Source organism: Pithys albifrons, chromosome 6 (assembly GCF_047495875.1).
Source record: "Pithys albifrons albifrons isolate INPA30051 chromosome 6, PitAlb_v1, whole genome shotgun sequence".
Taxonomy (NCBI): domain Eukaryota; kingdom Metazoa; phylum Chordata; class Aves; order Passeriformes; family Thamnophilidae; genus Pithys; species Pithys albifrons.
In genome coordinates this window covers 54,487,902-54,513,287 of record NC_092463.1, presented here as the reverse complement: position 1 = coordinate 54,513,287, position 25,386 = coordinate 54,487,902, and the positions used below count along the sequence as shown (strand labels likewise).

The following is a 25,386-nucleotide window of genomic DNA, read 5'->3' as shown; positions in this document are numbered from 1 at the left end:
GCATCTCTTCCCCCCCCACTAAGGTTATTCTCTATGTCACACTACACGGAATTGTTAAATAAACACCGATTATTTAGTGTCGTTTCACTTTAATCCACTCCAAAGGGAATTATTAAAAACGAACTAGCTTACCCCCGTCCCTTTCCCAGGAGCGGGTCGTGACCACCATTCTCAAAGGTCGAAGAGCTGTCAGCAGTTTAAGAACTGACAGTGTGTTGCAGCTATTCTGCCAACTAACAAGCAGCTGACAGTAGTGTAAAAAAGGCCATATTTCAAGTCAGAGCCCACTTCTTTCACTTTGTAAAAACAAACTCTCCCAACAAGCAACTCATTCATAATACTGCAACAACTACAACAATCTGAACAGCAGCACATTTTCTTTTATAAAAATAAATTCATATTAAAGAACCCTTATACATAATTTACCTAATTTCCTCCTGCTCATTTTTCACTGTGTAAAAAACTTTCAATATATGTGGAATTCATTATGCAACAAATTAAAGCACTAGTTCTCTGTGGCTCTTACCTGTTTGAGTACATCCAAAATGAGCTCGTTGAAGACTTCGTTGATTGCCATGGACACGGTCTGTCGGTCCATGCCTTTGCTGAACTGCCCGCTGCCGATCAGGTCAATCAGCTCCCACGCAGAGAGCCCCTCTCGACTGGTGTTGAGAGCAATCTTGTAGTGGTCAAACTGCTCTTGCTGCCACCCTGCCCCCATTGCTTCGGTGATTTTTTTAAGTAAATATTCAATCTGTACAGAAATAAAAACAGAAATCCATCATTTTCAGCGGGCCTGGAAACCAAGTGTTTCAGAGCTGTAAACTGAGCTCCTCCAGAGACGACCATTACAGCGAGATTCCTCCGTTCACATGTAGGCCCCTAAACGTAGGTGGTTCAATTAACAAAGGTTTTAAGCTCCTGTCTCAGTTGAACTCTTGACTGCCAAGCCCATCCCACAGCTACTCTCTTCATAGTAAAACAAAGAATTGAACCTGACAGCCTCATTTAATATTTCAGATTCCTACAGAACACATGGGACCTTCCCTGTAACAGCTTCCAAACTGTGATGTCTGAAGTGTGAGAAAGCTGGAAGTTTCAGAAAGCATTCGTGTAAGACAAAAAGCCAACAAAGTAGGAAAAAAAAGAAAATATGGCAATTTGGACAAGAAGATTAATTAAACACTACAAAGGTATGATCACATACTTTAGTCTTCACCTGACTTCTCTAGCTCTCAAGCACTTCATCTCTGGACAATAATCTGGGCAGATGTATCAAGAGAATTACAAATTTTTTATGTCCGTTTTTATTGTTTTGAAAATAAGCTCTCCTTCTCCTTTAATCTTTCATCACTCTGTAAGCATTCCCATACACAGGATAATAACGCCAATAACACTAGTCAAAACAAACACAACCGTGAAAAAGAGGGAAACAAGGGTAGATTTCTAGTTTTGTTTACATTGCTTTTAAACTCATCACTGTTCATTCACAGTATTTTAAACTAAGCCCATTTACAGCTTTGAGCACATGTAAAATGCTTCTAATGGCTCTTTAAACAAAGTAATTGGCGAGTGCTTTTCTAAAAAGACCTGTGCAGAGCAAGGTAAAATCCAAACTGCCAAGTTTCTAGGACCTAGAACAGCAGGATACCAATTGCAGCTCTTCGCTCAGTTTTGACGACAGACCAAGCTAATGCGGGCTTCTGCTATTGTGGGTGACGGCTCACCACCTTTCCTCGCTAGCTCTGCAGAGAAGCAGCCCCGGCAGACAGGAAACCCTCCAAGGGGGAAGCCTGGGGAGAGGGTGCCCAGCAATCCCACCACATCAGCCGCCGCAGGGACAGGGAAGCAGCAGCTCCCCCGAGGGCTGGCCCTTCTCTCCAGCCACCACACGGCCAGCACAGAACCACCTCCCAGTGGGCTGGCACACAAAGCCGCAGGAAAGGGCTCATCCTGGATCCTGGCTGACCTGCTGTTCTGCAGGCAATGAGGGATGTGACAGTGTGGAAAGTGCCACTGCCCAGTGGAGGTGAGGAGAGAAAGCAACGGGATCCTTTCAGGTTCTCTCTACGCACATGGAAAGACAGATCTGCTCAAGTGCTGCTTTCCTGATGGTCAGTTCCAGGATAGTCTGTTCCACTTTCTGTTTATCTGTGGTTTTGGAAACACTAAGTGACTAAAGAGTCTGAATCCCATTATCAAAACCGACAATTAACATGCCTCACTGGAAAGTAGTGAAACCAAATGATTTCCAAAACTTTGTTTTTCCAATCACCAACACTGGTTTGTCTCTATTTCTCAGCACTTCTTAAAAACACAGTGTAATTTCTCCTTCAGATAAGAAAAACCCTGGCTGAGAGAGCCACAGAACACATTAACCTTTTGGCTACAGCTGGTCTAACAGGCTTTGGAGCACCCAGCAGTGACGGAGGACCCAGCAGACTTCAGAGTACAAGGAAATAAAGAAGTGTTTTTGTTTCCCAGCACACTTCACCATAAGAACTCTGAAGGTTTTGATGCAGGGCACATACTAATTTGGTGGCTGCTTCTCTCTCTTGCAACTGGCACAAGCAAATGCCTTCCTTTCCCTCACACCTATGATCAGGAAACACACAAATGTGTCGCAGAGTACGTGTCTGGCAAAGCACTGAATTACCAAATTCACCCTACAGAGAGGTCAGGTTTTCTTCCTATTTCAGCTCAGTAACTGCTGTTGGTCTTACAGCCCCTACTCTGGCAGCACGTGGGCTAATGCCACAGCAAAATGGAGAAACTGCAGCAAGCTGCTGCACTGCCAGGAGGAAAGTTCCCACTCTGCTGCAGGAGTGGGAAGTGCCTATAACCTCCCAGGACGTGGCTGTCATATCCTCCTTGTTAAATCTGTCTTAGAAGACAGTCCAGCCAGGCACAGAATATGCCTTCAGGGTTGGTCCAGAAGGTGTAGAAAGCATTGCTTGCTTTGCATTTCAGCTTCACCGAGTAAGACACTTAAGTATTTTTTGGCTCCTCATGCAATTCTTACTAGCAAAGGTATGGTCTAACAGAGGCCTCTGCAAAAGTGACAATAGAATTCAAAATCTTTAAAATATGTTTTGTTGATTTTCACTCTCCAAATTCTGTAAGTTAAAAAACTAATTCAAGGCTTTCAAGCATCAGCTACCATAAATCCTCAGTATTCGGTTAAGGGCAGGAAGCAGCTTACTTCCTACTCCAGACAGGTTTTATAGAAAAAAAACCCAACCCAAAAAACCCTTCACAGCATGCAAGAACAGGAGCACTGCAAAGCTGTTTCAAAACAAACCTCCTAAAACCTGGATCTGATGAGCTGGAATGAGCTTTGGCAACAAAGCAAGAGTAACTTTTACTCACTTTTTTTCCTGCCAACGCAGCTCATTCCCTCTGAGCAGCACCAGTTCTTAACTACAATCCTGGACTTTAGCTGGAAGGAAAGCTAAAATAACCCAGGCTTAATTAGGTAGATAAAATACCTACCAAAATGCTAGGCAATAATAATAAAAAAAGTTTGTAAGTTTTAATGATTTTTTAACTTTATTGTTCCAAAATTTCACAACCTCTTACACTGCTTGAGGCGTGCAGCTCTCAAATTCTTTTGGTTAATTATTTTGAAGTACTAGGACTCATTTGCTGTAAATGGAAGACACACAGAAAAAAAAAAAGAGCCCACCTAAATAAATTTTTTCCAATTTTTGCTCAAGCCATATGAATAAAATGTGTATCAAACTAATGGTCTGGAAATAAAGCAATGCAAAACTCTTGACTAGTTATTGTATAATACACTAAAAATGAGCAAATACATCCTTTCCTTTAATGTAATTTGTACACATTTTATCTCATTTTGATTCAGAGAATAAACATTTAAGTCTGTTAACACCCCATCTAAATGTCACTAACATGACCACAAATATCCTATAATCCCATTAAAATACATAAAGTATCTCATTAATTTAAAATACATCAACTCTTCTTAAATGAAAAATGACCTGTGTGTCTTACAATTCAATTTCTAAAATTAAAAAAAAACCCAAACAAGTAAGTTTCAAGCTTTATCTTGCATTAAGTACATGCCTAACAAAAGCCCCCAGGAAAAGTTTATTTAACAAATCTGCTCAACAGCAACAGTGCCTGCTGCAGTGCAGTATGAATATAGAAGTGTGAGGTAAATATAAAGAAATAAATTGCATCAGTGTGAAAGCAAATAGAGACCATTCATTATGTGCTCAAAGGAGGAGGAACCTCAGGGCAAATGGCATTTCCCCTTCACAGACACATGTCAACACAGCAAATAACTGACAAATTAAGTTTCTTGGCTCAAATATAATCTACCCCTGTGGTTAAAAAGTAGTATTGAAAAGCAAAAGTGAAGCAGCATTTGCTGCAATTCTAAATGGACCCCGCTTTCAGAAACAGGTATGAAAATACCTGGGAGTACATACACCAGTACCTACTCCAGTGTGGACCCACTGGCTCCACCGTATGAAAAACAGCTTCCATCTCAACAGAAACTTTTCAGCCAGAATTTTGCCAAGAGAAGCAGAAATAATATAAAGAACAGAGCTCTAACATGAGCTATGCAGCCTGTTTGGTCTGTTCTTTCAGAGAGCACTCTTTTCCCCATGTTTCAGTACTTATCTGTTTTCCAGGTATTTATGGCACTATCCTCCATGGGGAATGGAGTATTATAGATGTTTCACTTATTTTTCTGCCATACAAGTGGGTGTCTCAGAACAAGAAAAACAATGCCAAGGAGACCTTCATGCCCAGCAGAGCACAGCAGATCAGGCTATTCTGGTTCATAATATTCAAATAATGTTCGTGATATTAACAGAGCAGATGTTAAAAGTCTACTTACTTTGTACAAAATTCTGTGGAAGCACATGTTACTGTGGAAGTCAGATGAAAGCAATCATATCCTCTTTCACAGTCATCATCAACCCCTTTTTTTCATCCCAACAGAACATCACTTAGATTTAAATCAAATACTTGTTTCTTCCTTTACACCAGCAAAATCATGTTCTTTACCCACTGTAAGCCACTACCTTCTTTCTTTTTCTTCAAAATTAAATCAGCATTAAGTAGTATAATAAAGGTCAACCCAAAATACAACCTGCTGCATAAGCTGAAAACTGTTTAAATTTTCTGCAGGAAAAGGGTAGTGAAAGGGAAAGAACTGACGCAAGTTGTAAGTCACTAAAAATCTTTCTAACCTTCTAATCTTTATTAACATGTAGAGATCATGGGTCAATTAAACCCCCACACAAGTAGCTTTCATTCTTTTTGTATCAGTTTTGATGTTATTTCTGAAGGGCCGAGGGTCAATTCCCAGTACTTAATTACTGTTTCAGTTTCTGATACTAGAATGCGAACAAGGAAGCAAACATGGTCATAAAAACCCTTTTTCTACAAGAAATGCCTCCGGAAGAATCACCACTGGACACATTTAGACTTTTACCTCCTCAGGCTAAAACACATCACCTCCTTTTGAAATGCACAAAAAGCCACACAAGGTTTGGTCCTCTTAGGAGTATTAGAAATGCCACATGTTAATACAGTTAAAAGCTCAAGGACAAGTGAAAAGTGACTGTACAAATCTTTCCTCAGGAAGACAAGCTTAAAAAGCCAAGACAGCAAATAGGTTAGGCTTATTTGAAACAGGTTCTGTGAACTCTAGATTATAACACACGGTATGCAGCCTGCAGTGCACGTATCTGAGTTTCCCCATGAAAGACGGCCCAGAAACACAGCTAACCACATACCACAGCTTTCAGGCAAAAAGCATTCCCAAGGCTGCAGTCACATGTCCAGAAATAAGAAAAGGGAAGTGTTTGGAAATGTTTTTATAAAACAGAAAACGTCTGGTTAAACAATACCAAGGCATACAAAATAGTTTTTAACAACTAAGAAGTTCATGATAAAATAAGAGTATTTCTCCTGTACGGCTTCAGTTCTCTCCACCTTTATTTTATCCTTCTCGTGGAAGAGGTAATGTCTACAAGAGCTGAAGAAAACACACACTTGGATGTCTCCATCTCAGATGATCCAATGGAAAAGACTGGCTGTGGGGAGGGGAAGGAGCTCCCACCTGTCCCCCCACTTTCTGGGAATGTTAGCAGGATAACTGCTTGGTAAAGCTTTGCCCACTGCACCGGGAGGCAGTTCTGCTGTTAGCCAGGAATTGTATCAATCCTGAAAGCTGTCCATCGGGACTGATTTTAACTACAGCAAACCAATACAGCACTGTTTTCCTCCAGTTCACCCATATCTTTTTGAAATACCACATTTACCCAGTTCACAGGAGTGTTTCACTCTGTGCAGACCAAGGCCTCTCACTTGAAAGGGGAGGGAGCTTTCAGACTTGGTACCATTTTCTTGGCATTTGAGCACCTTTGCAAAACAGACATTCATGGATCTGTTCCTTTCCAACTTCCCTAAGTGCTGCCCACCAGCAGTCAGCAGAAACAACAGCAGTCCAGCACCATTACCAGCTGAGCCCAGTGCTTGGTGTATCCACAGCTCCTGTCTCTTTGTTATCTGACTTCTTTCCATAACATAGAGGGATCCTCTCAAGCTTGAAGTCACATTCCAAAACTGCACACCCCAGTGCTGGATTTTACTAACCTTACTTGCCTCAACTGCAGGGCTGACATCCCTCCGTCCAGGGCAGGTGAGAGCACAGGCCAGTCATTGCCTCTGGTTTTCAGCCTGGCCTCTGCTAAACAAGTGACTTCTGGCCCTTATGTCATGTCTTCACTGCTTTCAAATTCTCTCTTGGTAACCTGGCTCTTTCTGAAGCTTTTCTCAGCCTCCATCTCTGAAACCTTCCCAAAGTAGCCTGTTTTCCCCTCTCTTGTTGAGCTGCAGCCATTCCCAATTTGCTGCCTGTTCAACACCTTAGCAGGGAATCAAGACTGTACTTTGTAGAAGGGAGTGACAGCCCCCCACAATCAGCTGTCTAACATAAAAGGCCCAGCATTGCAGCCCTAGAGCAAAAGTACATGACATGGGCAAGAAGGAAGGACAGCAGCTTCAATATTTAGTCAGTATAGTGGAAAGAAGGTGAAACTGCACTCAAACTGGAGAGTTTACCAGATATATGAAATTACTGCCAAAATTCACTTCTCTCTTTTTAAAAAATTAAAAATTAAAAAAGCAGGAAATTCAGACTGCCAAGCACATCTCAAAGAGCAGCTCCTCCAAGGAGGAAGAAAAGACATGAAGTTGTGTTAATACATTCACTGGAGATCTAAGAAGTCCTGCCATCCACAAGACAGGAAGCAAAAATCTTCAAGGAATCACCCTTCCAACCTGAAAGTTTGCAGCAAGTTTCTCAGTTACTTATTAAGTGGGGAAAAAATAATCCCCAAAGGCCAACAAAGGTGGAAGGGAGGGAGGAGGGAAAATAGCTGGATCCCACACAAAGGACTCGGAGCCAGAAACTGCAGTAAATTGTGTGTTGCAATATTCTCAGCCACTGATAAGAGCAACAGACAGGCTGGGAAGGAAAGCCTGCTCCCTGGGTGGGAAGATGAGAGGTTGACATTGGTCTCGGCAAAACACCAGTATCACAGGACACCGGTGCTTCCCTCACCCTTCTCTTCTCTTCTCTTCTCACTTTGCAAAAATCCCCTCACTTTACACACAACGTGCAAGCCATTTTCTAAAAAAGGCAGATACAAAAGGTCACATGGAGAAAAAGCAAAACTGACAGAAATCGAGACTTTGCGTCCTTACTTTTGGAATTTTGTGTGAATGGTAGATGAGTAAATGCAGAATTTTCCAGAAGTACAGAGAACCTAATGGAGGACCAATGCAAACCAGAAAGGAGTGTTCTCAACAGTTAGGATTCCTCCAGTGGCTGATTACATTACCTGTGTGGTCTGAACAGAAGGTGGAGTGAATACAGGCAATTGTGTATGATAAGAACAGAGCAGCCTTTCTTTGTCAGTCAGGCTCCATAAACCACCTTTAAACAGATTGCACAATTTAAATCGTGCTGTAATCATGGAGATGCAGACACAGATCCACACAGAATTTGAAAAATAAACCAAGTAGAAGAGCAATACAGGTTAACCTTGGACATTAAGCGTGGGAAGGAAAGCAAGAAACAGCAGATATGAAATCTGGAAATACGGAAAACCTCAGCTGGGAGCCGACTCTGCAGCCCATCTGCCAACACACAGACACATTGCCATCACCTGGCATCAGCCACAGAAGGCAGCATGAATCTGGGGCTTCCTTGTGCAGGGGGAGGGAGCAGCAACACCCCAGAGCTGGCAGGTCTGAAGCTTTTAACCATGCCAACAATTTAGGAGATGTGAAATGCCTGCCTGCAGGTAAGGCAGACCGCTCAGTGGGGAACATACTGACAAACCAGAGATGTGGATTTGACATTTATTAGTAGCTCTGACCTGCTACAAAAAGCCAAATCTGGCAACACTAAGAAAGGAGCTGTCTTACCTTTTAGAACCATGATCCCTATCTCCCAGAACCAACATCAAAACCAGGAAAACAAGCAAGAAGACTGTCCCATTTCTCATGGGAATACAGCATGCCAGGTAGGGAGGGCCCTGGCATGGGCCAGTCTGGGAAAAACAGAAGCGCTGTACAGAGCGAAAGTCTGCTAAAAGGTGGGTAAGAAAGCAAAACAGAGCAGTTTATTTTGATAGGGGAGTTATCTGTACTTTATGGTTTGGCACAACACCTTGGAGTCCAACGGTTATGTTGTCAGTGGCATGTGAATCAGACTGTTTTGATCTCTGGCTGTTCAACAATTTGCAAATATTTATTATTCAGTACTCCAGTGCTAAACTGCAAAACCTTGGGATTCCTGCACAGGGTTTTACAAGGGATTATTTATGCCTACACTTCTGATCTTTCTGCTTCTTTCCCCACCCTTCCCAAAGGGGAGAATAGTAGAGGCACCGCAATCTTGCTTCAGGGTTGAAATACCTATCTGAGCACTGCCAATGCTTGTTCATGAACTTAAAATATAAAGAGATCTCTCTGGTATTATTCCTTCAGCCATTTCAAGCAGAACTGTTCAGGTGGTGGCTGGTTTTGATCAGAAACAGACATCATCAGAAAAGTCTGCACATCTCCTTTTCATCAGGAGGATGACCTGAGACTGAAGACTCATCCTGCAAGTCACAGTTAATACAGAACAGAGGGGGAATTCTTTAACAAAATCACACTGATGTATTGACTGTGCAGAATTTTAACTACCTATAAGTAAGCACAGTGATTAAAGATCATATGCCTGCACTAGTCATGAGTGAAGCAAGAACCTCACCAACTCTGACTGCTGGTGTTGGAGCTTGTGAGCACCAGTCAGTCCTCACAAAAAGCAAAATAAGCTGTTTACTGGGGCAAGCAGCACATCCTGGTCTAGTCATGCTGTTTAAAAGACAGAAACAGTGAGCTATCAATATCTAAAGTAGCCCCTGGAAATCCCCCTATATGCACCCTGGAAGACAGAGAAATGCACCCAAGGCATTACAGTATTAAAAGAGGGGAATAGAAGTTTTACATAAAAAAATATTTTCTCTTATATCTCTAGAGAATAGCAAACTAACATAGTTCAACTGGGACATTAAGCAAATTGGTGTTAAACAGCTTAAGTTTTTGTTTCTTACCTCCTCAGGTACAATGATTAGAGGGTATTTGTCCTCTGATAAGAAGTTAAAAATAACCCACACTTTAAATGCATCTTCATCGCTAATCAGCAAAGGACTTTTAGAGAGGTTCTTTTTAGCACAGAGAGTCCAGCACATCCTGTTGAATTCAACCTTGTCAAAGTTTCCTTGAACCTAAAAAGAAGAAATTGGTTAACAACCAAAAAATTGATATGCACAAATGGCACAGAATGCAGACAAAGTTTAACAGGCTATGTCATACAAAAAGCAGCAAGAAAATTTTACTTTGCAAGAAACATCAAGGCCCAAAAAGAGCATTGTAGCAGCCTCATCTGACTTTCTGCACAGGGTCAAATAAGGAATTTCTTTCAGCAAAATCAACATCCAACCTCTAATTTCTGGTTGACTTAATAACACCCCAACTTCATGGGAAGGAGGCTATGCTGCATTCTGCATTTCCTCTGGCACTTCAGCTTTAGCTTCCAAACCATCTTCAGAACTGCCTTAGTTCCAACCACTCTTCTATTGCAGAGTTACTGAGATTGTACATAGCAAATCAGGAAAGCAGCATAGCCAATACTACATGTGGATATGCTAAATGCAATATTGTAACAACAAAAGGAAAGACCTTCAATATGTTTTTCCATTTCACGTTACTCAGACATAACTCTTGCAGGATATGCATAAACATAGAATCATTCTTTCTCGAATGCTAATCCACATAAAACCTTCCCTTTTTCTCAGACTTGAAAATCTTCACCGCACTGATAAAATATTCCTCATGTTTTTGTTATCCTTTATCATACCTGGCAACTGCACACACTGATCTGTGAATTATTTGCATATGCAGGAGCTTTAATGTCCTCTGTTTTCTTTTTAAACCCTCATTTATGTTATAGATTAACCTATTTATCATCTCCCTACAGCTCAGCAATGATACCTCTTTGCCAACATGTAACTGTTAAAGGCATGTTTTGCATTTGTAATGCAAGCTCTTTGAAAACTTTGGAAAACATGTCTGAGAAACAGGTTCTTGTACCTCAAGTGGTAATGACACCAGTAGTGGTCAGTGATATTTTCTTATCATAGGCCAAGCCAAGCACCTCAGATGCTTCAAGAACACCAATGTAAACTGTGTTATTTCCTATCTACTCTGGTAAGTGCTCAATATAGTGGAGGGTGAGCCACAGTGGCCAAGTCAAAGACAGACTAAGGAACTCAATGAACTGATGTAGGTGAAGAGAAAAAGATAAAAAAGGCAGAAGTAAACTAGAAACCAACCCTATGCCAAGAAGCACTTTACAGTACAGTTTCCAGGCATAAAAATGGGACTATGAAAGAAAACCATAGACTTTGCATGCTTGCAGAGCAGGCCACCAACGTTGATGTCAATACAAAAGGTCAGCTACAGGCTAGAGCTGTCCTTTAAATAAGGTGGAAGCTGTAGTAGCCAGAGCTGCTACAGCCACAAGTTCAGCATCTGTCTTGTTTGCACAGGAATCATAGAATAGCAGAATCACAGAATGGTTTGGCTTGGAAGAGGACCTTGAAGATCATCTCATTCCAACTCCCCTGAAATGGGCAGGGACACCTTCCACTAGACCAGGTTGCTCAGAGCCCCATCCAGCGTGGCCTTGAACACCTCCAGGGATGGAGCATCCACAGCTTTGCTGGGCAACCTGTTCCAGTGCCTCACCACCCTCACAATAAAGAATTTTTTCCTAATATCTAAACTAACCCTACTGTCTTTCAGTTTGAACCATTCCCCTTGTCCTGTCACTCCATGCTCTTGAAAATAGTCTTGGCTTCCTGTAAGTTCCCTTCAGGAACTGGAAGGCCACAGTTAGGTCATCCTTCTCTTTTCCAGGCTGAACAATCCCAGCTCTCTCAGCCTTTCCTCCCAGGAAAGGTGCAAGAAACACAGGTGTTAAATGAAACACCAACTAAGCAAACAAACACCCTCAGGAAGAAGGGCTAGAAGCCGTGTTTTCTTTCTCATTCCTTCTATTTGCCAGCGCTTCATCCCTTGGCTACTCTTGGAAGTGCTTTTTCCGTCTGCCCTCCTCACCCTGCCCAATGAAGTTTGACTGCTTTTCTAAAAGCTTCTCCCACCCAGATGATGAGTTCCACTTTGGTAATGCCCTAGTGGTTATGCTACTCCCAGGAAGATGCCAACAGGGTGGGAAACCCTCTTTCCTACAGCCACCACCTGGCAAGTGCTCCAAGCACTGTAAATAGGATGGGATGCCCTCTGAGCAGCTCGTATTTTAAGGCATGGCAGTTGTTGCCGTAAAAGTCTGTAAAAAAGACTCCAAGCCAAGTTTTGTAGGAGATAAGATAATGGGCAGGCACTTTAATGAGCAACCCCGCTCATCCAGGAATACATCGATGCACGCCCAAGCAAGCTCTAAGTTCTATAGCTTTTATAATATAACCTATCCAATCACTACTGTCCACATGTCCAGTTCCACCTCTGTCCCCTCCCAGTTCCCACCCCTGTTGAATTGGGGCTGGGGTCGTTGGGACCCTCTGTCTTCATCCACCTCCTCTTCTTCAGCACACAAAGGTCTCTTGGATGCTCTCCAGGGCTTCGGGTCACACTGCTCCATGTTTATGTTCTCTTCTGATATGCTTTAATCAGGTACCTTGAGGAAGAGACTAAATAGCTGGCAGATCTTAGCTGCCTGTTCTGGAGCAGGGGTAGAGATAGAAGGACTTTATGCTACAAGCTGCTAAATATTAATTCACTAAAATCTACAGCATTACATCTACTGTGTTCCTAAAATCTACAAAATATGAAAATTGAAAAATTAAAAAAACCCTTTCGGCATCACAGTAAACAGTGACCACAGGGAGACAGGTGGGGAAAGGCACAGGCCCTGGCTGGAATAAAGGCAAGTGCACAGTTTCTGGTGGCACAGCAAAGTCAGACTGCACATGCCTAAGAATTTGTGTCAGAGCCCAGGTCACCTGTTGCTGCCACCAGGATTATTCAGCAGGCAAGCAGGAGGTTTCAGAACCATTTTGCCACAGGGGAATAGGTCCTACTGTGACACCAGTCACACTTGAGGCATGTAAGTCCTTTTTTCAGAATACAGACTTGATTCTGAAACGGACTCCGTGGAGCCCACGTCATTCAGAGCAGAGCCACTGTTTACGAATTATTCAGGAACAATAATTACATCAGCACACAAGTCCCAGCTTTCTAAAAACATAACAAGCACTGGCAATGTATCTAGCACTCAGAAAGTTGCCTGGAAGATAACCTGAGGTTTAGAACAATGTCCTTCTTTGTCTCCCCCCACTATGACTCTTCCTTGCTAAAAATAAGGCCCGCTGTAAAATACCATCATTGCAATCGTTGAAAAGGAAACATTTTCAACTGGTATTTAAAGATATACATTCAAAATAATGGAACATGCTAAAATATGGTCATGAAACAAAGTGAAAGAAATTATGAAAAGATTATACTGGCAAATGACAGCTTCCTCCTGAAAGGGACAAGACAGACCATGACAGATTTTGTTTCAGATGAAAGAAAATTCTAGATACATTTATCTAAGTACCAAGCTGCATGATACTGGAAATCATCAATTAGGCAATACTAATTATTCAAACTATTTATTGAAATTCGCTATATGGGTAAGGGTAATTAGTTGCAACCAATTTACCTCATTTAACTGCCTATTCTTTCTTGACAATTGTCTTTCTTGACGACTTCTTGGTTCTGTATAAGGAGGTTTTATTGCAGGGTAACACAGGGTAAACCAGCAGCAAAACACATAAAAAGCTACAACTGCATTTAGGCGTACAACAGAAGTTACTTCCAAAGGTTACAAAGTTCTCTCAATAAAATTGTAAGCCACAGTTACATAGTTTTAAAAGACTTCCAAGAATTCATTCTTTAAATACTTGATGAATATCTTAAAGCCAAATATCTTGAGATCAAAAAAACCTCTCTTGAGCAGGTGGCTCTTACTCAAATCAATTAATTCACCACAAGATGTATGACTGGAAATTGAGAGAACTTCCTCCATATTTGGGGGTATAAAGCATGACTCCTTTAGTAGCTCTTCTTACTAGCACAGTCTAAGAGCATTTCTTCTACAATCACTCCATCTAAAAGAACAGATTACGCCTTGGAATAATGAAGAAAGGAGTTTCTTGTGTGCTTTTTGGCTTGTTTGTTTTAAACAAAGGAGACATGCTCTGAACCAGTGACTTCATCCCACTGCGTGCTGTCTTCTGGCACTGATGTAAAGTCATCTCTAAAAGAAGAGATGTCTCAGTCAAGATTTCTCCTGTCCAAAAAGACAGCCTTCTGTCAAAACCACTTCACTAATTTTTAACAGTATATACCTAAACTTTACAAGCATTTAGTCATGACTAAATAGCATAATGTTACAGGTAATTTAATCCTGTTCCTTAACATTTTCATCTTTTAACTAATGGCATGGCTATATCAGGCAATCCTTGGGGGGCCAGATCAGTGTAAGAATAAAACACAAGAAACTATGTGTAGTCATGCTCTTTCCTTTACTTTGTTTTACCATGGAGTAAGAAATTGTCCCGGAGTAGCTAAACACTGCAAATTCTCACCTACTTGCTCATATAGTTAGGTCTGTCATTCTCAAATGGAAGTGTTATTTAGATGCAATCGCTCCTTACTTCCATAACTATTTTTCCTCTAAACACCCTTTAAGAATAAAGCACTTTTATATCTGAAAAAGCCTTCTATATCTCCTTTTTTTTAACTTAATGACTTGTTACTGCCTACAAATAGTATTAACTTACTGTGGTTCAGCCTCTCCCACTGTAATCCTTTGGTCAAAATAAACTAAGGTTTTTTTCTTTTTTCACAAAATTTGTATAGAAATTGCTTGCTCTGTTGAACCTCACAGGAGCTCAGACTAGGAACATGAGGCAGAAATGAGATCACAACTTCTTAAGGACACAGCAGAATTGTTCAGCATCAAACAACCAAGACATTAATTGAGTACTTTTATGTGCATTAATGGCCAACAACTCCCACACATCAGACAGAACATTCTTGGGGTGTCTCTCATACTCTCTGGATACAAGAGAAATACAGACTTGGGCTGATGTTTGCACTATCACATGGGCTGCCTTTTACAGTCCAGAGCAGCATCTTAAAAAGTCAGCTCTCAGAAAAAAGCAGGAAGAGTTGTTTGAGTCTTTCTAGCTTTCAAACCCAGTGACTACTTATCTCAGAACATGATGGAGAGGAGAGTAAGGGAAATCCTGCTGCCTTTCCAGCAGAATTTCCCTCAAAACAAGAATGAAGAGTGTTCAGATACAAAAGGAAAGAACTCGAGGACAAAACAACATTGCCTATTGTCACCCACTGTAAGTGGGTGGTTTAACTTTCTGAAGAGATGTAGTTATTAAAATACCTTGTGAAGAACATTGAGGATATTTTTGCCCTTTCTGTTGCAAAGGAGTCTATGACAACATTCTGTTACAGCTGTGGTATAAAGCAGGACAAGAGACAGCTCCAAGACACTTTCAGATAAATTCAAGCTGAGGTACTTTATTAATATAAACATGGTTCTGCATGAACACAGCTTAGACAATGGCCAGATATAACAGGAAACAGAAACCAAGGAGAGAAGAAAGAAGTAGAGAACGGTGCACCCTTCCATTTTTAGGCACAGGCTCTCCAGAGTACCCGCCCAATCAAGACCCCACACAGACACACTCACCACCCATGTCTTCTCACCAGCACATTTCCTGCACACACCAGTTTACTGCAAAGACACTCTAATAACAAAAACTGATAAAAGAAAAAAACAACAGGAATTCAAAACTTACCTTTTCCAAGATGAATTTGTTTAGGTAAGGCATGTAACCCTGATTGGAAACTGGCCCTTCATCATCATCCCTAAAGTGCTCTTCCAGGGCCACTGGGTCGTGGGGAACATTTAACACTGTACACAAGTTGTGAGAAAGGACCTAAGGACAGAAGAGAAACCAGTGACACTGCTGTCAGCCTTAACCACGTGCAAAGTGACACTTTGATGTCACCACAAGTGCTGCCCCATGAATTTTTGTCAAAAACCCAAACGTAACTGAAGAAATAATTTCAGTGGCTTCAGACAGCTCCACGTTCCCAGAAGCAATGAGAGGTCCAGTCCTACAGCTCTGCAAAGGCAGCCACAGAAGCTTCCCTTTGTACACATATACCCATGCAGCTGAAAGCCAGGGGCACGCAGAAACACCAGCGTAATATTTACAGAGTGAAATCAGATAGCTATGGAAAACTACCACAAACACCTGGCCTTTGAAATTATAAATATTTATATCTACTGAAAATGAGTAACAGAGAAAACAACTCGACATGTACCTTTAGCTTACAAAGAAATCACCACTCAGATTAAAGTATTAACGATGGATTTCTCTCATCTGCTTTTGGGCTGCTTCTCAACATTCATCCCATTCAGCTGGCAAAGGAAAACTAATGTTATAGAAAGGGGAAGAGTTTAGGTGTGCTTCTCAAATGTTTATTTTAAAAAGGTATTTGCATGAATTATGTCAAGAGCCTAACAGCCACCAGTACTCATGTCTGTTTTTGAGAAATGACCTTCAAGAAGAGACTGCACAGTTGACTAATTTTAAGGAAGTACCAAATTACTGAAAACTAACTGGTAGCCAACACATCTCAACTTCTTCAACCTGAGCTGAGCTTTGCATGCACAGACCAACCCCTCAGTATCGCAGGAAGGCAGAGCTTGGGCAGCAGCGACTCCTGTGCCGCTGTCCCCAGCCAAGGCAAAGCACCGTCCCTTTTGTTGCTCACGCTGTCCAGAGGCAGGTCAGCCCTGCCCAGCACACCTTAAGCACATTGTCCCTGGGAAGCCCTCGGCATGAGGCAGGGTTGAGCCTCTGAAAACCACGTACCACCTACATGAACTGGGTTAAGGATTGAACATCACAGGCCCTGGAATGGTCTGCATGGAAAAAAATGTACCAGAGGCAAAAAATACAGGCAAAACAAAATTCAGCAGAAGTCAAACAGATCTCATCTTTTGAAAAGGTATGCTGCTGGTGGTGGTGTTTTAGAATCAACAACTACATGGAACAGAATTTTGGGAAATGTTTTATTTTTCATAAAACTAAAAAAACCCCAACCTAAACCCACACTCAAAAGATGCAAACAAAGCAGTAGAAAAATGTGCAGAAAATTTATAAGCATCACTGTTTAGGTGAGCAAACACAAAGTGGCCAAGACGAAGTTAGCTGCAAAACAAGAAGTGAAAGTCTGAAGTTGTCAAAGCCTAGGAAATCAAACCAATGCTACACACTTAAAATGTCTGGCCTTTCCCCCACCCACACCCCAAAAGAAAAAAACCATACATTTACTTTTCTTATGTATGATAAGGAGACATGAAGAATCTAACTTAGTAAAAAATTCTACAAGGGTAGCCCAAGATGCATGTTCAGTTCAGAGGAGAATTCTTATCTCCACACCTCCAAAGTTAAACTTTCTGTTAGAAAAGCAGACATTTCCATGAGAAACACATTTTTTCACTGATGAATGCCAGCACTAAGGCACTGGAGCTAATGAGGTGTAAAGGTTTAAAAATACTCAAAACGACAGCATCAGCCATAATACAACAAAAGCTGTATTTCAGAAAGCAGCAAAATAGCATTAGAAGTTATCACATTCACACTACCCTCCATCAACAATACATTTCCCTTCAATCTATCCTTGTCTCGAACCACCACACCAAAAATCAAGTATTTGAGTCCATGTGATTTACATATGGCTTGGGGGAACATACTATCATGTGTGTTTCCCCTTCTATTTAAGGCTTCTGTTGTTATTTATAGAAGCCTGAAGGATTCTTGAATTTCTGAGAGATAGAGATGATCACCATTTTCCAGCCACACTGTAGCTGCTAGTACCATAACTAAAATAATACTCAGCTAATAAAAATATTCTAAAAGCATAACTCATTTAAGCTTACCACCAAAGTAAATGAAAGTCTCAATAAAATACTTTCTTATCACATCCTTTCCATGTATTTCTGGTCTCCATTTTTGGCCTTCTTGCTGTGCTTAAGCTGTCGGAAACCAAGGTGGTTTCCACATCAAGCAAGGAATTTACCAGGAAAGAATTCCACTTTCAATCATTTTCTAAGATTGGCCTTATCTGCAATCTCTCCTGTGGCCAGTGCTCTCTTTTCATAACTCAGGAAATTCCTTGGTGCCTGGCAGAGCTTGCCATTCTCCAACGCGGCCAAGTGCCAGCTGAATTCTTCAGTTGCAGGGTAAGCCTGAAAAATTCTGCACTGAGGTCTTGTTTTGTTTTGTTTTCTTTTGTTCTCTCAAAACACATTATCTGGACCATAAGATACTCTATTTTAACGAACAATTAAAAAGAAGAAAACAAACCAAATGAGCACTAGGTTAATTGGGGTACAAGAAAACCACCCTGCCTTGCAGAAACTCCATCAACCATGAGGAAGTTTTGCACCAGTGAGGATTATTCTCCCCCCGTGCCCACAGGGTTGCTAGGCAGCTGTTTCTTTCTGCACTTATTATGCTCTGGATGCCACGTTTAACCATCTACCTTCACGCCAGAGCCAACTCCTACCCCAGCCCAGAGACTCCTGTCTCTGTGCTGCAGCACATGGGGGCAGCGGGGGGCCCCAGACTGGAGTCCCTGAGACAGCACAAGCACAGGGTTCATGACACCAGTGCACTCCAAGTTCAATTCCTCCATTTCAATGAGAAGTTTTGTAACAAAGATGCCTAGTGGCATCCCATCTTTCCCTGGGAACACTGAAGGTGGTCTGCTCTAAATATAAATATCCAGACAAACACACAAGCTGAACATCAAAGGTTGTCACAGACTTTGGATGTACTTTATTTATGGCCCATTTCATGTTGCCTTACCTTCAGCTCCATTCTGCCATGGCTGCTTCCCTCTGACCTTCTATTTTCCAAAACTTTAGCACATGTTGAATTGTTACCATCTGAGTAGTTCCATTTAACCATGTCCATAAAACTGATCTGTGTTTCTACAGGGAAAGGGACTACTGGACTACTTACTGCTCAGCAACAAAAATTTGGCCCAGATGACAGTAGGAGCATAACCAGGGCAGACTAATCCTGCAGCACCAATTGTTGGCTACTTTGGTACTTTTTTCTGTTTCTTTTCCATCTTTCAGGGGAGTCTTCTTCCTCCCCCATCTCTTTTTCAGTTTTTAAAATGTTGGCATCACAGACAGCTCCATTCAGAGGCTTTGTGTGAATTCATTCCAAGACATTCTTGGCTCATCTCTCCCTGACACCCATGTCAGCAGCCAGACAGCCAAAATAAGGCTACTCACAAGTACTTTCCCTTTTCCTTCTATTACCAGTGTGAAAGTAGCATCGTATATGCCCCTTGTTGGAGGCTTGTTATTTAGCACTGGGGTTAGTGCAGCAACCTCCTTCCCAGTTGGATGACTGTATTCCAGCCCACCCTTCACCAGCTCAGATTCATGATACCAGTGCCCTTGGCCCACATCACCTTTCCATTCCTTCATTTGCTCCCTTCACCCTTGGGCACTCACAGACCCCTTGTCACAGTTTCCAACAGGCTCACCCTTCTTCTTCTTCTTGCCTTCATTATCAGCACACCTCCTTTGCTCCCCAGTTACATACTGGTGTCAGCCTCCATCTGTCCAGTTGCCAGAATTGCCTTTCCGTCCTGTGGTTCCCAGCCCTTAAGAAGAGCTCCTTGTAAACATACTCCATGGACTGTACCTTTCTTCTGTATCTTCCCTGAAACCAGTTGACCAAACAGAATCACAGAATCAATTAGGCTGGAAAAGACCTCCGAGATCATCAAGTCCACCCTTTGACCAAACACCACCATGTCAGTGAGACCACGGCACCAAGTGCCATGTTCAGTCTTTCCTTAAATGCCTCCAGGGACAGTGACTCCACCACCTCCCTGGGCATCCTGTTCCAAGGTCTAATCACCCTTTCTGTGAAGAAATTCCTCTTATTGTCCAACCTAAACCTCCCCTGGCACAGCTTAAGCTGTCATCCTGTCACTGGTTCCCTGGGAGAAGAGACCGATCCCCATCTGGCTACAGCCTTTTTTCAGGTAGTTGTACAGAGTGATGAGGTCTCCCCTCAGCCTCCTTTTCTCCAGGCTGGGCACTCCCACCTCCCTCAGCTGCACCTCACTAGACATGCACTCCAGACCCTGCACCAGCTTTGTGGCCCTTCTCTGGACCCACTCCAGCACCTCAATGTTCTTCCTGAACTGAGGGGCCCAGAACTGGACACAGGACCTGAGGCCTAACCAGTGCCAAGTACAGAGGAAGAATCACTTCCCTGGTCCTGCTGGCCACACTATTTCTGATACAGGCCAGGATGCCACTGGCCTTCTTGGGCACCTGGTTTCACTCCTGGCACAAGGACAAAGGCTAAACAGGCTGCTGATCGACTGGGAGCTGCTCCTCTTCAGCACAGTGTCATGGCCCCATCATTTCCTAATGCCCCCTGTTTTGGTCTACCAGCTGCCTGGGTTTGCCAGCTCTTGTGGAGGAGGAGCATCCCTGCCCTGACCCCTCACTGACATGATTCCTCATGGCCACCCCGACACAAATACATCTGAGCCCCGTTAATAGCACGAGAGTAGGACTCTCTCATAGTGAGTCACAGTGACTAATTTCCTACCACCCTTCACTGCTATACAAAGCCAATTGTCCAGCCTGGGTCCTGCCCCCTCACCACAGGCTCTCACCCCTGCCACTGCCTTGCTACATTGTTCAAGGTCTTCCTCTTCACTTGGACCATCCCTCTTGCCCCTGATGACACCACTCTTCCTCTTCCCATCAGCCACTGACTTCACATTTAGTAGAAAGGCAAAACAAAGGTAAGAAGTATAATAATCCTGTAAACATCCCAGATATAAGACTGGTTTTAATTTTCTAAGCCTGATGAGCAACTTTGGTCACTTACATATTATGGGCCCAAATGAGGCAGTATTTTCACAAGTGGCTCACCATCCACGTTCTGCAGGTATCACACCAGGAATCCAAGACCCCAAGACTTAGAAAATCCACCCCAATGCAGCACATAAAACAAGAACAGCCAGCCCAATAAACCCACTGCAGAGCCCCAAACAGACCCAGTAAGCAGACACAAGCCATAAAGCAACACACAAAAAGCTTCCAGAGAGAGTGTAAAAACTAATTTGTGTGTATTGTTTCCAAGATCCAATCACACACACAAGCAGTTTTGCTGGCTGTCAAGCGCAACTATATCTAAAACCACAGTGTTTCAAGAACCAGATGAAAAGTGGATTTAATGCTGGCACGTTACAGAAACTTTTAAAATAAGTTAATTTTAAAACTGCAGATTGTAAGACCAATGAAATTGGATTTAAATATTGGAAAGGAAGTATTTGCATACGGCTCGTGCTCAAACCACAGCAACAGCTGTAACTGCATACACAGAACTTACACTTGAGCCTTGCTGTCTCAGTGTTTGAATGTGCCAAAACACACATTGTCAAACAATGTGACAAAATAATGACTGTGTCCAGCTTTAAAGCTGTAATTTAAGAACAGAGTACACAAGTGTTTCCGTTGGTGTAGAAACACGACTAAGATCTGTAGCCAGCATAACAGCAGAATTTCTGAAGATTACAGATTTTAAAAAAGTTTTTTAAAAAGTGCATACTGGAATAAGACAATAATCAAATTACACAGAGGACTGATTTGAGTGTCTCTTCTATCAGCAGCTCAGAACACGGATAAAAAACATCTCATTAAATCCTTACTATTCCAAGCAAGTCCAAGTTTTTCCTCCAAGCATTTGCTGTTTCTCCAGGCTATGAAATGAACCTCTCCTCCATCCCTTTGCTCTAGATGTATTAAAAACAAACATGTGATGCAAGCCCTTCACAGTAGGGCCTCAGCAACATAACACACACACACACACACACATGCACACACACATCTATTCTTCTCATTGTATTTAAAGAAAATTATTTATTTTTATGGAAAACTCAAAGATCACTTCTAGGTAAAGTAATTAGAAATCACTGTTTTTAACAACCAAACACGTTATACTCAGGAACTTCTGCGCAACATGATGGCAACACCTTATACTGGATCACACAGACCAAAGATCCATTGCCAGTAAGTTTTCTTACTGAGAGAAGAGTTCAGAAAGTTACAACACTGCCATTCTCAGAAAGCAAATATGCTTTTATAAATTTTTATTAAAAACATGACTTCCACCAAATTATTAAACATATTTTTCTAACATCACAGATCTCTACTAACCTCTTTATCTCCCAGCATCATCTCTCCATTTTACAAGAGTGCTGTATCTTCCTTGTGGTAATGTGGATGAGAAATACTTCATTGTGAAACACCTCCTTAGTACAACATAGCCCTACCTCAATCAGATAGAAAGTTCTTTTTGCTGTCCTGCCTGCCCTTTCCAACACATCCATGTGGGGCTGCTGCCATCACGCACAACTTTTCTCCCCAGCAGACCTATCAGTTTGACACCACATTCATCATTTGCCACAAAAAGTCTATGGAAGAACAATCTCCACCCTTTCCTGTGTTTCCTGAAAACTAATTCTTGGTGGCCACAGGAGAAGGCAGTGGCCTCACTTCAGACTTGTGTCTGCCCTGCCAGATCCTCCACTTGACACTTCCCTCAGGAGCCTTGGTATCACAGACAGAACTGCACAGACACATAAAGTCCCACTTTTCTTCATCCCCTCTCTCTCACAGGCAGACGGAAATACCAAAATGGTCTAGGGAGATGTTTGATAGATAACAAGGGGACAAATTTAATTTCTCTCTCCTTTTTATTTTTTACCTTTTCTTAAACAGAAGCATTTGTAAACACAAGGCTCTGGTAAGACAGCAGAGCACAACACAAGGGGTAACTGTGCTTCAGTTTGGAAATACAACTCCTGCTTTAATCCACCTGGGTCTGTCAGTGAACTTATAGGAGAAGCAAGGACACCAAGAGAGCAGCAGAACCAGCTCACCAGCATCCTGGCTGCTTCCTTAGCCATTTAATTCAGTCCAGCACCTTTGGATCATGACAGCATCTCCACCAGCAGGCACGACAACACATGCAGTCACACTCCCAGGTGAGTGCCCCGAGCACACAAATCGTGGCAGCACACACAAGGTGTGGTAGGTAGCGTGACAGGAAAACAGGATTCCTTTAAAAAGCAGGACAATAAAAAAAAAAAGCCTCCTTGCAACCTACTTCAGTTAGTCCGGCAACACTGCTACACAAACACTCCCTTTAGTGACACCACCTGTGAAAGATCTGGCACCTGCCCACGTTTTCAGCTGGAGTTCAGTCAGGTCTGGCCTCTCGCCTGACTCCTGCCCTGCAGTCACTTCTGGCCAAGTTCAGCTCTATCTCACGCCCCATCGCCCCGAAAGATGAAAAGGAGAAGAGGAACAGACTGCTTGCAGAATGTTGCCTGTTCTGGACACTCATTACATAATTCTAAAAACAAAGTTCATTAGCTACCAGCCACACTTGGGAATACCACCCACAGCACGGCCACTCATGGAGTTAATCCCACAAAAGGCACCAACTTCAGCAATCTGCTGCATCCCACACAGCCCCAGCACTCAGCACAAGGACCCACAGTCCCAAATGTCAACAGGTGTTGCGTTCTTATGCAAAATATTTATTTAGCCAGATTCCTGCCATTATTCCCAGGCCAAGACGGTCCCATAAAGCAGGGCCAAGATGGGACTGGATTCAGTGAGTTGCCTGAGAGCTCTTTTAAGAGCACAAACACTACTTCAGCGTATAAGCTAAGGAAAGAATGGCACAGTTGGAGCCTCTTGACTAATTCTCCTGTTTATATCCAAATAAGAGAGCACTGTGGAACCTCGCTCTCCCCTTGGCAAGCTGTGAATTTCACTTGGACACAGCCAACCCCTATAGATAGGACCTTGTGGCTACCCCACAAAAGATTTTGGCCAGAAAGGGTACCGAGGACATGTGGTTGAAAGCGCACCAGAAGCACAACAAGGGTTTGTGCACTGACATCTCGGGGCAGACGAAGCACTCGCCTGGGCTGAATGCGAATCAGCCGACCGGGCTGCGGCGGGTCCGGGCCCGCCTGCCGCGGGATGGAGGGAGCACCGCCCCGGGGGGACACCGCGATCCACAGCCCCAGGAGAGCTCCGAGGGAGGAACCGTGTCCGTCCCGACGCTGCCGCCCCGGCAGGTCCCCGGTCCGCACCCCGGGCCGGCGACGGGGGCGGTCGGAGGGGACACCCCGGGCCGTGTCGCGTCCCTCGCACCCCACCGGGCCCCGCGCCTCGGGTCCGCCACCCCCACTTGCCTTGAGCTGGGACTTGGACACCTTCCCGCTGCGGTCGAGGTCGAGGGCGGTGAAGGCGTGCCAGATGGACTTGAGCAGCTCCTCCTTGAGCCCCACCATGGCCTGCCCGCTCTCGGCGCCGCTCCCGCCGCCGCTCTGCTCTCGCCTCCTCCGGCCCCGCCGCGCCCGCCCCGGGGGCGGGTGCCCTGCCCGGCCCGGCCGGCCCCGCTGGCACCGCCCCGGGAGCCGCGTCCCGCCCCGGCGGCCGGAGCTCGGGCCGGGGAGCCCCGAGGGGTCGGGCCGGGGGTCGGGGTTGAGGGAGGCCCGAGGGGTCGGGGCCGGGGGTCGGGGTTGAGGGAGCCCCGAGGGGTCGGGGCCGGGGGTCGGGGGAGCTCCGAGGGGTCGGGGCCGGGGGTCGGGGTTGAGGGAGCCCCGAGGGGTCGGGGCCGGGGGTCGGGGTTGAGGGAGCCCCGAGGGGTCGGGGCCAGAGCTCGCCGAGCGGGGTCGAGCCGGGCCGTGTCCCCCCGCCGGTCCCGGCCCCGCATCGCCATTTAAGTGACCTGTACATACACCGTTCTAAGTTTCTTTTCCTCGGGCTTACTGCTTTCCAAATCTTTCATTCCTATTGCAGTCCTGCTTTGTGTTCGCATTAGGAGACTCAGGAGATACACATGGTTAAATGAACAAGTGCTTACCGAATTTTGTCCTTTGCTGAATTTTCTCCTTTTCGATTTTTCTGATGTTGTGCTGTAACATGAGTGGATAAATTAACCTTTGTCACTTTAGTGTTGTCCAATACTGTTAAAATACTGGTTGGGGTTTTCACATCGGTTGACATAGTAAATAAAACACTTGTCACTGTAATGTGTCACTAGATAGATAAGTACTACATGGTATTGAAAGCTGCTTTGCAAATACCAATGAGCCTGTTACACTTTTATCTTTCCAAATAATTCCCCTCTAGAAAATTGTGACTTTTGGAAGGATAGGAACACAACTGAGCCTGTGAATGGAATTTATACAAGTCTGAGGTCCAGCATTCCCAGCAGGATACACACACTGAGGAGAGCAGCTTTCCTCTTGGAAATCTTCTGCCCTAAGGCTGGCAAAAAGCAGCTTGGAAGGAAGGCTGCACACGGTGAGGTGTAATCACAGTGCAGGGGGAGAGCTAAAAACACCTCCTTCTCCACTACTTCCAGAGCAGAAACGGAACAAAACATGAGCACAAGGAAAGAGTTTCATTGTTGGGAGTTTTTTTGAGGGTAGTAGAGTGTTTGGGGTTTTTTTATGGTAAGTCCTCTTTAATGCTGTGGGTTGGGAATGAACACAGCTGCTGTGCTAGAATTCAACTGTGATTAATAAAAAAAGCTTATGTGGCATTTCTGATGC

General features: G+C 43.6%; 1 protein-coding gene across 1 annotated transcript in view; it reads right to left on the bottom strand.

Moving 5' to 3' along the window:
- Positions 1-24,196, bottom strand: part of SWAP70 (switching B cell complex subunit SWAP70) — a 40,431-nt gene extending 16,235 nt beyond the window's left edge. The window contains exons 1-4 of the mRNA XM_071558952.1: positions 24,019-24,196; positions 15,483-15,623; positions 9,651-9,824; positions 527-754 (exon numbers count right to left, since the gene is read on the bottom strand). Of these exons, the coding sequence (XP_071415053.1) occupies positions 527-754; positions 9,651-9,824; positions 15,483-15,623; positions 24,019-24,117 (642 nt within the window). The 5' untranslated portion in view covers positions 24,118-24,196. The remainder of the gene's footprint in view (positions 1-526; positions 755-9,650; positions 9,825-15,482; positions 15,624-24,018) is intronic.
- Positions 24,197-25,386: the final 1,190 nt, after the last annotated feature.